Genomic DNA, 12,688 nt, shown 5'->3' with positions numbered 1-12,688 from the left:
TTCAGCTGGTCTGTCCATTCATTCAGCAGTTTGGCCTATCTGGACAATACCTGGCCACATTGTCATTGTTTCCCCCCCTTATCTTTTGTCTTTTACCAATGTCCCCTGGCATTTTGATTCAAGGTGATGACCCTCTACCAGTAAGATTAAAGTGATTGAAATTTTTTAATTTGTAGTCAATAAATAGCTAAATCTAATGATCAGATTGATATTAAATTTGCTTAATATTATGCTCCCAAAGGATTTAAACTGATTTTGATCTTATGTAAGTTATGCCGTTTCCTCTCGTGCCACTAATTTCCCTTATTAGCCCCACTACTGGCAGGGCTCTAAATATAGTCTGCCAAACATGACTTGAAGTTCCTGTTCTACTGACTTCCTCATCACAACTATGAATGCATTTTGCTGCGTGTGCAAATTGAATGAATCAGTGACTATTTCTGATGATTAACTTTAAAAATATGTTGTTGTTTTTTGCCTAAAATTCACTGGCTTCGACTTCTCAAATGTGAATATTTACTCTTTTTCCTCTTCTATTATCATTATTATTATTATATATGGTCAGACAAAATAAGAGATTTGAAGATGTTAACTTTGGGTCTTGGAAACTTTTTTTTTGTTGCTATTTTCTGCTATTTTTTAGATTCATTTTTTTAATGATTAAATATTAACTGAGATGATAATTGTGAGATTAATTGAAAATGAAAATATTTGTTAGTTGCAGCCCTACAATAAACATAAAAAAAGATCAGAACTGGTGATCACAATTGTACTCCCCTAAATTAATAGTGATTAATTCTGTAAACAACATTTTTGATTGAGATAGACTATATAATAGATAGACAATAATTTTGTTCTAATTGTTAGTAACACACCTGATAAATATCAACTCTGCTGAAACATTTTTATCATAATAAAAAAAATATTGTAGTCATGTTGTTCAGACATACAATTTCGCAAGTTGATCTGTGTCTAACATCATTGATGTGGTTGTAGGTCACTTTAATTATCTCATAAATATTAAAGTATGTAATAAAATAACAGTAACAACAGTAACAGCAGCAAGGTGAGTGAGACTGTAGTTTAGCAGACCGTTCGGCACCACCTAGTGTGCACAGAGAATATTACAAGCACACCCAAGAAATTGAGAAAACTTTCAAAATGATTTTATTTTCAGCTTCATGCATGAAAAACAGAAAACCACTATGTGGATGTAACAGAGAGGTATTCACATCTACACTGCCATCGTCAAATAGAAACAAGGTTTGGATCTAGGGTTACAGTTTTCTCATGATGACTGTAGAAGTTGCAATCACGGCCAGAAAAATTTAATTTTATTGTACCTGTGCGATCACAAATTAACTAAGATCAGAAACGTTTAAATAATTAATATTTTGGGCATTTAGTTGTTATGGGAATCTCCTGTCAGACAACATTCAGTACATCACATGATCTGTTTGAAAAAGCCAATCCTAAATGATATCATGTGACAAAAGTATGTAATTTCAAAACTCAAGAACACCAGTCAACTCATGATGCAAGTTAGTAGATGCAAAGTGGGTTAAAAAATAGCATAACACATTAAAGCAAATGACACCAGAGCAAACAAAAAAATAGAACAACCTCATTAAAAGGGTGATGAAATGATTCTTGATACAACATGTTTTGAAGCACACCAGAAAGCACATACTTTACATTTACATTTACACATTTCTGTATTTTATAGCCCACTTTAATGCTTTCACATTTGCTATGAAATAATAAAATAAAAGTTATCCCTTTTACAAAGTTGTTTTTATAACCTCTTCTTCATAGTAGTCGCATCTACTTTTAAATCACTCAGGTGACGATAGCTTAACATAAGAAAAGATTACCTATAATGAAAATAAAGAACTCCAAAAAAAACAAATGACACAAGGTAAAATGTCATCTAATGCACTACACAATATCAAGAATTATATTTTTATGAAACAAAATAAAGAGAGAAAGGAAAAGAGGGCAGACAGAGGTGGTTAGAAACAGCTCAGTGGTTTTCACTCTTGAACCTTAGCTGTTGTATTTTTCATTAAAAGTGGTCTAGAGGGCACTCATATAATATTCTTATTAATATCTGTAGATAAGGTTAAAGTGCATCATATCGGAAAGCACAGCTTCCAGTAAATTAATTGTTAAGGAGTGAAAGTGTAAACCTGATGGGAATGTCTACCATTAATGTGAATATTAAATAATATCTCTTTTGTTGGCACCAGGGTGAAAAACGACAGCAAACCTCGACGCAAATCCTGCAAAATTCTGGCTGTGGCAGGTACGTTTGTCTGCTTTTACCAGCCTGTTTGACAAGTAACCAACCAAAACAATAGCTCGACCTGTGAAAGGAAGAAAGTGGTTGGGAATTTAAGAAAGGATGAGCCACTGACTAGTTTTAAGAAAAGTTATGTCCCTTCCATCTTTACATTGTCACTGAGCAAACATTTCCTACGTAGAAGACATCCCAGCCCAGTTTTCTCTGTGAGACCCTCAAGTCACGGCAGTATTTTAATGCCTGGGCTCTTTTGCTTCCTCTACTGGTAGACCTGCACATGCCCATGCAAGGAGGTGGTGTTCCCTCCGCAGTCCACATACTGGTACATCTCCTGGGAGACCTGCTCCGCGTGGCCGAAGTACGACGTGGTCACCGTCACCCTGAAAAATAAACCACCGTGTCATCAGATAACAAGGTGAGACAAGCGCAGGAAGACAGTCACTTCTAAATCCTGTAATGGTGTGGAGAAACTGCCCTTTTTTAAGAGGTTAAGATTTAAAGGGACTACATCGGGCTCGCGCTTGCTCGCTCTAAATATACCTGAACGAGCATCGCTAAAAACAGTGAGGAGACACACGTCAGTTAAAACCACAATATCACTCTATATTTCAGCTGCTTGGCAGTAATGTTAGCTGACCAGACGAAGGTCTCTCCATGAACATGATTTAGATCTGATCCTAGTGTTGACTTTTCCTGCCTCAGCGCAGGCTGAGGCAGCGGGGCTCTGCAGCGAGTCTCCCTGCTCTCTCCGCCCGCAGCCGGAGAGAGCAGGGAGACACCGGCACCCGGTCGGTAACGAGACGATAACGTGTCTCTCTGCGGAGCCCCGTCACTTCACAAGACACGGGAAACCTCTGTTGGTCTGGAGGAGCTGCAGCATTTATTTCTGCACAAGATCAAGTCGAGCAATTTTATTTATATAGCCAAATATCACAAATTTGCCTTAAGGGGCTTTACAATCTGTACAGCATATGACACTCTCTGTCCTTAGAGCCTCGATTCAGATAAGGAAAACATTTAATAGGAAAAAAATGTAGGAAACCTCAGAAAGCGCAACGGAGGAGGTATTCCTAAAACAGTAGAAGTTTTTTTTCACATTAACTCATGACCATGACGTTCATAATCTTAAAACGTCAGCCGGCTTGTTATCTACGTTATCTTGTTTGTTCTATGTGAGCTTAGTGTGGCTAGTTTGAACTTGGAAGGTCGTCTTTGCTCATGTAGCTTAACAAGAATGCATTGCTTAGCTGTGGCGAGCTGTAAGCAGTGCTGAAATGATCAGTCATTCAAAAGAAATATAATCCTTGACTTCTTGTTTATGCATATCCATATCTGTTTGTTATAGTTGTGTTGCTTTCTGTTTTCCTGGTAAAGCCAACTGTTCATTCTCTATTATTAAATGCATCAAACTGAAGCCTCACAAGTGGTCTTAGGGGCATTATGGTGTCTGAAACCACTGAATTGCAAAAGTACAATATCAGCTGCTTCTTTTTTGTACCCACTTCCACTGGGATTCAGTTTAATGGTGCTTGGCTACATAGCTGTTATTTGTCTTTGACCACAGAGGATTAAGTCGACTAATAAGGATTATTTCTGCTCTGGAGGAATGTGTTTGCTTTGCTAAATTTACAATCTGTTTGAATGTCAGCGTTGACGTGTAAATGAGCAGGGCACCCAAAGGCCCATGTATCTCCTGTTGGACTGTGTTGTTTCTGGGCAGCTCTTCGGTATGTGTGGGTGAAACTGTGTGAGTGTGGAGGACAGAGTTGAGATCAATGTGTGAAAGGATAAAAATCACAATAAATAATGACAGTATATCACATAACAATATGATTATATGTTAAGTAAAACACTAGTAAAGAACTACGTTGTACATGAAGTCATACTTACTGCATCATGACCACTATGTTGTGAACTTTAATGGTCGGCAAGGTGCAGTAGCCACTGTAAGAAAAAAAAGTGTTGTGTTATTTAAAATGATCCAAGTAAAAAAGTACATTTTTATGACTTTTAGAAAGATACTTACAACATATAACTCATGTCATCAGCAATAGTGGTGGGAACAGTGTAGTCGATCTGCAATAAACACAATTTATAGAAAACATTTCAGGAGAAAAACAATAATAGATATTAACATATTACACATTTAGGCTACTTACAACAAAACCAAGATTTGTAATTGTGATGGAATATTTGATACACAAGTTAACTTAAAGGAAGGAAGAGGCCCCGGAGCTGTTGATGTCTTACATAGAAGGTTTATTGAAGCTTGATCAAGGAGCAATTGTCAGGTCTCCACATTGAGGTGCTCTCTGCGTGAAGGCCTCACAACTCTGCCCTTCCTCCCTGGTGCTCAGTGTCTTACCCCTTATCATGTTTTGACTTACTCCGTTCCTCTGGCATCTCTGACCCTGGTTGCCCTAGCGACTGGCTCTACGGTCTCCACTACAGACACAGCTGTACAGATAACGGTGGCTCCTCTAGACAGGACTCCAACCCAGTAATGTCAACAGAGGGACACTCTGACAAACACTCTGACCTTTCTACCAATAAGAGAGGAATTGATGGAAAATTCCATCACAGTAATGTCCTAAGACTTTAAGACAATGAGGTTTTAATGGTTCTTAAAACATCTGTTTGAAGTCTGGATTTTTAGAGAAACATTGATATTTTTTTTGGAGCAAGTCTGTGTGTTAAGTTGGACGAGGTTCCTTGGTATTGTGACTATGGATGTAACAACGATCTGCTGGTCAAGTTGCAGTCATACCTGAAGTGCATCAGAATCTAAGTTCATTTTCCGTAACTTATAATAATGAATATATTTTCTCACCAGCCATGGGTTTGTATATAAGTAGAGTCCTTTGTGTGTGTGTGTGAACAGTTAAAGTGTATTCAACCCACCTGCCGTTCATCCAGTGGTATGATCACTGAGCTGTTGTTAAACTTGGCCTTGCCTATCACCGTCTTGGAGAACTGCACTTGGGCTGTGATGTTGGTCACAGATACGGTGTAGTAGTTATTATTGGTGATGTTCAGGGTGCTCTGGATGGAAGAAGATGAAAGCGGTGAGATTCTTGATGGAAAAAAAACCCAATGTTAACTTTTTAGCATTTTAAACCTGCAGTAATTAAATTTCCGGCCACATGTAAACACCCAACACTGACATATTATCACATTTTAAGTTGATATGGCAAACTTAGGAAACAGTTTTCTATTTTACACATTAAATCATTCATTTGGAGTTGAGTTTCTGGCTACCTGGTGGATGTGAGTTCAATATTGACTCTTTTCTAGGTCTGTTTTTTGTCTCCACCCCTGGGAGAAGTATCTGTCTCTTTAGCTGCTAAATGCTCCACAGTATTCACCAGTTAATTGCTTAGTCTGTCTGCCATTTGGTGTTTAACTGGTAACGAACAGAGCATTTTTTTAAAGTTTTTTTTTCTCAAAATAGCTGCCTGCCTGCTGCAGCCAAAAACAGCACTAATGAGAGCAGTGAGAGTGAACCAGAGTAGTAAAGCTGCGGGCCAGAAAACCAACACAATGAGCTGAAAGACAAGATAATTCTCTGTGTATTCATCACTACGAGCCACCCAGTTCACATAAAAGAAGTCATTGTTACTATAGAAATATTGATTATAGCCACTTTAAAGGGATAGGTCAGATTTTGGAGGTTGTATGAGGTACTTATCCATAGTCAGTGTATTACCTACAGTAGATGGCGGTCGGCACACCCCCACTTTTTGAGAAGCAGACAGCAGTTATCGCATGCAAGAAAAGCAATGTACTGCTGTGGACGAGAGCAGCAGCAAAATGTATTTTGGCCACCTAAAAAAAGACGGAAGTCCTTGTCTATGCTCTCTTCAAAGCCACCAGACTCCTTTGACAAAAACAGTAACTTTGCATCGCAGAACACAGGAGTAGCTGGTCTAAAGCTGCCTCGATCGGTTAGTTTGTTTGTGTTACTGTGTAATTTTGGTGAATCTGAACTAACCTTTTAAAACACCATTGTTTTAAGACAGGGGGAGTATGGTTACACAATCTTACTGTGATGTTGAGATAGATGATTCGTTTGTCCACATCATAGGCCACGTAGGCAGACTTCACTCCCACGTAGGAGACATCAATAGAGCGAGGGAATAAGAAGAAAACAGCCAGGCCAGACAGCAGCAGGCAAAGCGCCACTGATATCGTGACATACAGCTTTCTGCATGAGAAAGAAAAGAGAAGTAAGACCCTGAAACCAGCTGAGGACTTCAAAGTCTATCATGCTACTGTGAGTTCATTGAGTTTCATCATGCAACACAGCGAACACAGTTCATCTTTAAAAAGAGCGGTCGGCGCAGACTTACGTCCTGCTCGGCCTGAGCCTTTGGTCGCTGTATGGAATCAGAGCCACGAGCTGATTCTCTTGACCTGTTGAATAATCAAAGAGCAGAAAGGAAAGCTGTGTCATGTTGCTGTTTGATGGAGAAAGGAGTATGTTGTAAGATCCGCACTGTGCAACACTAATGTACAGCTCCCGAGAAGAAGCCATATCTCAAAGTTTCCCAATTCAAATTATAAATATTTTACTGACGATTGTTTTATTCTTAATCCACCAAAACAAACCGCTGAATGAACAATGCAGTTTAATTTCACGCATTGATGAATTAGTTCATGGGCTGTATAATTAGATGTGTTTGGCACTGGAGTGTAATGACATGACAAGTTTGACCGGATTCCTGTTTTGTAACGCTGGTGCAACGGCAGAAAATAGATTGTTTGAGCTGTGTGATCTGTAAAAAAGCGTCAAGCGTGTCCCCCTTTCTATATTAGACAAACTTGAAGACTTTAAGAGCATCCATCTTTCATGGAACATCTGGACTAAACCCTGAAATATTCTGGTGTAGAGATAATCTAATTGTGATGTCTTTAAGTTGACTAAATGTGTCTCTAAAGCTTGGAAAAGCAGGCAATACGGCCTATTTATTTAGTCTTTCTCTTGATTTTTCTTGTACACAATTATGTATTTGCATCTGTAGTTTATAAATTTTGTAAAAGCGTGACACTTGTATTTATATTCAGACCTTTGTAGTATTCTTTTTTTAGATATGTATGCACTAGCACTTTAGATCGGGTTGATATAAACTTAAAGTTTCGTAAGCATATGTGAGCCGCATATATGGACATATCATCTTCACTGCAACATGCATGATTTTTGTGTAAACGTAACTTCAAGTGGGGCTGAAATAGACTGTCACAGGCTCTGCTATCCATATGTTGTTTAAATCCTGTTAGACGCTTGCACGCTTGAACAATTCAAGCCTCAACTTGCATGACATTTAAAATTCTACTACGTCTTCTAAATAGCAGAGAGTGAGAACATCATACCGGCCTGGTTGGTATGTTTCTTTTAATTTACTAACGTCAGTGTTACAGGAGCTCCTCTGTATTGATGAGTGAGAATCTTCCGTTTGAAGGTGCCTAGTGCAGCTAGGCCCGGCAAACTCACAATAACACAGCATTTTCTGCCAAAGTTTTGGTTATTTTACATGAGACATTTCTGTATTTTGTGTTTTTGTGTCGTGGAGGGAAAATATCATGCCACATATTTCCACGCACTAATCAGAGTTTATCAACATTTGATCATAATGTCATGACCGCTGTGTGGTTATTTGCTTTTACTGACGGCACAGTCAACACACACACTCGCGATGAAGCAGATTAGCTACACTTTTAACTGTTAACTTAGAAAGAAATAATACCTAATTGATGCTTATTTAGTCATGAATATTTAATTTTATGTAGACATACTTAAAGTTTACAGGGGCTTTACGGGCACTGATCTTCATTCAGGCGTAACATTTATACTCATAATGATTTCTTATATCTGGAAGGTTTTACCTCGTGGTATTCTGCCGGTGCCCTGACATGTGGGACACGTGACGCTGTCCCGTCCAGTGAACTCCACGTAGGGGAACTGAGACACGTCTCCGTTCTTTCCATCCTCCTCGCCGTCTCTGTACTCTCCCGAAGCCGTCAGCGCATCCTGACTCTCGTCTTTGGGGTTGGCCAAGTGAGAATGAAACTTTCCCATAGCTGTAGCTGTTTGTACACAAACACAAAGGACCGCATGAGCACAGAGGAACTGCCATGTAGGTACAGCAGGATGTGCTGACTAAACCACATGCCACGCAACTGCTTGAATGTGAAATTGGACCTGGACGGATTCCAGGAAACATTTTCCGGGAGAACAAACTTCAACTGGTGCAACCATGAAGAAAAATCACTTGTAATACGTTCAGAAATAACTCTGTTGGGACTTGGAGTGTGATTTTTGTTTTCATTCTCTACACAGTACTATTGCTTTGTCCTAATACGTGTGTAGTATCCTTCTAAAATGATCATTACTATAGTTTTATTTATTCTCTTATACAGTAACACTATTATTTTGCTGCTGCCTAGTCTGTTGGGCGATGTCTTGGTCATCAAGGCTTTAACTTATAAAGAAACTGATGATCTTTTTCTGGAGAATGAGCTGTTTGTCATTAGCGAATACTGGAAATGGATGATCACATCACCATAATATTTATAAATATGCTTAAGTCTTTAGTAAGCACAAGGTTTTAAGAGCCTATATTCATACGGGGAACGACAACAATATTGGATTTTCACTTAAATCAACTAAATGCTTAGTCGAAATGTGACTATTAGTAGGGTTTATTTATTGAGAACAGACCTAATGTTCAACATTTTCTATAGCACAAATGTTTTATTTTTTAAATGTAGCTGCTGTATGGCATTTTAAACAATTTAAAGTAATATCTTAAATGCAGTACTTGTAATAGAGTATTCTTTAGTGTGTCTTGCTACTTTTACTAAAACAAACTTGTTTAAAAATACTTCTTGCACCACGGATAGTACTGTATCATTAATATCTCTTAAACTGAATATTACTGTATGTCTAGATTATGGTTAATCACTGAGAATTGTAAGGTAGATCAATCCCAGTGGTGGAAGAAGTACTCAGATATTTTGCTGTGAAAATACTCCATTCCTGCATCGATGCTATCAGCAAAATGTCCTTAAAGAGTCAAAAGTAAAAGTACTCATAATGCATAGAGTGTGAGTGTTTTACTATTAGATTTTATATTATTATTACTGATGCATTTATGTGTAAATAACATTTCACTGTTGTAGTTGGTTGAGGTGGAGCTGATTGTTTTATATACTGTTGGGTAGTTTAATATATTTTACGGACAAAACATATGATGAACTTATGATGCAATGTTATCATGTTTTATAAGTTCATCATGTGTTTTGTACATACAAATTTGTACTTACGTATTTGACCAAATGTAATTTACTAGTTATATTCCACTACTGATTATTATACTGGTATACGTATTGTTATTGGATTATTGATGCGTTATGCATAATTTAATCAACATTTTAACATTGTAGCTGATTCTTTCTATAGTATAGGTAGTTAACTGTGCATCATATTTTTTATGTCAAATCTTAATCTGCAAAGTAACTAGTAACTAAAACTGTGAAATAAATATAGTGGAGTAAAAGCTACAATATCCCTCCTCTGAATTGTAGTGAGGTTGAAGTATAAAGTAGCATGAAATGGCAACGGTGGAATGTAACTGAGTACATTTACTCAAATACTGTACTTCAGTACAATGTTGAGGTACTTGAACTAAGATAAGAGATAAGTTAAGATAAGATATTCCTTTATTAGTCCCGCAGTGGGGGAATTTGCAGTGTACCGCAGAAAAGGGGATAGTGCAAAAAACAAGAAGCATCAGTAAAAACAAAACTCAAGATACAACACAGTGCAAAAAGCAAAACAAAAGAAAACAGGCATATAAAATATGAACAATTTATATAGAAGGAAATATAAAAATAGGGGAATATTAAAACAATTGGAACAATATATACAATATTTACTTTACTTGAGTATTTCCATTTTATGCTACTTCATACTTCTACTCCACAACAATTCAGAGAGAAATATTGTTTCCTCCACTACATGTATTTTAGAGATTTAGTTACTAGTCACATTTAGATTATTAATACAAATATAAATCAACTATTAAATTATAATATATAGATGTTTATTAACCTACCCAGCAGTACATAAAGTTATTAAAATGAGCTCCACGTTTACCAGCTGCAACATTAAAGTGATATACACATTAATGCATCAGTAATCTATATGAATCTGAAATGGCCCATTCTGCTTAATGAATACTTTTACTTGTATATTTTAATGTTAAAGGGGACATATTATTAAAAAGTGAGATTTTTATGTTTTTTTTATTATAAAGCAGGCTTAAGTCCTATATAAATACTGTGAAAGTATCAAAACGCTCAAACCACAGGGAAATACACACAGCCCGTATTCAGAAACTCTGCATTTGAAACAAGCTGTCAGGATTTCTGTCCATTTGTGATGTCACAAATATACAATATTTAGACCCTTCACGCAGTTTTAAACGTAAGCATTCTAAATGTGTCCCAGGTTTATTCCTGGTTTCAGTGTATGTGAATGTCATCAGCTGACAGGAAGTACAGGCTACACCCAGGCTGTTGCTTAGCAAAGCAATCCTGTTGCAATTCCGTCGAAATGCACTAAAACGAAGCGTTTCAGACAGAGGGTAATATTCAGGCCGACAGTATGAGGAAAATAAAGTTGTTTTTTTTAACATTACAGCATGTAAACATGTTCTAGTAGAACCACAAAATACAAGTATGAACCTGAAAATGAGCATGATATGGGACCTTTAAGCTACCCTGCAGTACATATATTTATTAAAATGAGCTCCACCTTTACCAGCTGCAACATTAAAGTGATATACACATTAATGCATCAGTAATATAACCAGATATAAAAATACAAGATGAAGAAAACTGTTAAAACTGAATATAGTGCAGAGTAACAGCTGTGATACACGACTATTATTATAAAAAAAAGTGAGTATAGTGCAGAAGAGACTGTTAAAATGTGAATATAGTGCAGAAGAGACTGTTAAAATGTGAATATAGTGCAGAAGAGACTGTTAAAAGTGAATATAGTGCAGAAGAGACTGTTAAAATGTGAATATAGTGCAGAAGAGACTGTTAATAATGAGTATAGTGCAGGGTAACTCCAGTAGCTTAGTCTATGAAAGTGCACTGTGTTCATTATTATCTAATCCTAGCATTATAATGGTACATTGTGTACACACAGACAACCAGGATAACAACACCATGCAAATACTAAAGAGATGCCGCATGCTGTGACTCAGAGACAGCCTGCAGGATGTAATCGCAGTGTACTTTGCACTGTGTGTACTGTGTGTTCAGGCTGCAGTGAAATCACAGGCCGCCATGCAGCTGATCCTCTGCAGCCTCACAGCCGAGAACACAACGTACCGACAGGACTAAACCTGCTATAACACCTTCATCCACACCAACAAACACCACATTTACTCCTTAAACTAGTATTTCAACACAACAGTATTTCATATCGGTGCGTAATTGTGACATTTAATGAACAAAATCGCAGGAATACAACAGCAGCTCACCGGTAGGACAGTGCGCACCGCAGAGTTGCGTCACCATAATAAGGTTATTATAGCGTTGTTATTGTACAGGCTGGTAAACAACGACATGTTGTTGTTGTGTTCCGTCAGTAGACTGACATCCTTCTTACCTTGTTTTGTTGTTTTTACTTGTTGGTCATTCGTTGTGGCACCGTTAGTCTTTGTTGTGGTTCAGGGTTCAACACAACAGAGGAGACTGAAGACCGACTGAACTCCTCCTTCCTCTGTCTCTATTGGACAGACTCATGATGGGGGAGGAGAGGGGATCTGTCTCCACCCTGCTGGTCCCTGATACCACCACAACAACACTTACTGATAGTGGTGGAGGGAATATTTACATTCTTTACTTTAATAAATGTAAAAAAAAATTGTAAAAAAACAACAAAAAAACTGTATTACAAGGAAAAGTCCTGCATTGAAAAGGTTTCTTTAGTAAAAAGTACTTATATACAAAAAGTTGCCTACTTAAAGGTCCCATATCATGCTCATTTTCAGGTTCATACTTGTATTTTGTGTTTCTACTAGAACATGTTTACATGCTGTAATGTTAAAAAAAACAACTTTATTTTCCTCATACTGTCAGCCTGAATATACATGTATTTACCCCTCTGTCTGAAACGCTCCGTTTTAGTGCATTTTGACAGAATTGCAACAGAATTGTGTTGCTATAGGAAACAGCTTGGGTCCATGTGTACTTCCTGTCAGCTGATGTCATTCACATACACTGCGACCAGGAAATAAACTGGGACACATTTAGAATGTTTACGTTTAAAATTGTGTAAAGGGTCTAAATATTGTATATTTGTGACATCAC

At 37.4% G+C, this 12,688-nt stretch overlaps 1 protein-coding gene across 1 annotated transcript; it reads right to left on the bottom strand.

Moving 5' to 3' along the window:
• Positions 1–1,144: 1,144 nt before the first annotated feature.
• On the bottom strand, positions 1,145–12,132 carry tmem106ba (transmembrane protein 106Ba). The gene is made up of 8 exons (XM_037784193.1): positions 11,985–12,132; positions 8,186–8,386; positions 6,652–6,715; positions 6,347–6,506; positions 5,204–5,344; positions 4,329–4,378; positions 4,193–4,246; positions 1,145–2,682 (listed from the first exon to the last, which is right to left on the bottom strand). The coding sequence occupies exons 2-8, from the start codon at positions 8,376–8,378 to the stop codon at positions 2,562–2,564; spliced, it is 783 nt and encodes a 260-aa protein (XP_037640121.1). The 5' UTR covers positions 8,379–8,386; positions 11,985–12,132; the 3' UTR covers positions 1,145–2,561.
• Positions 12,133–12,688: the final 556 nt, after the last annotated feature.

The sequence above is a fragment of the Sebastes umbrosus genome, chromosome 11 (assembly GCF_015220745.1).
Source record: "Sebastes umbrosus isolate fSebUmb1 chromosome 11, fSebUmb1.pri, whole genome shotgun sequence".
Lineage (NCBI taxonomy): Eukaryota > Metazoa > Chordata > Actinopteri > Perciformes > Sebastidae > Sebastes > Sebastes umbrosus.
The sequence above is the reverse complement of the archived record's forward strand: the minus strand, read 5'-3'. Positions and strand labels throughout refer to the sequence as shown.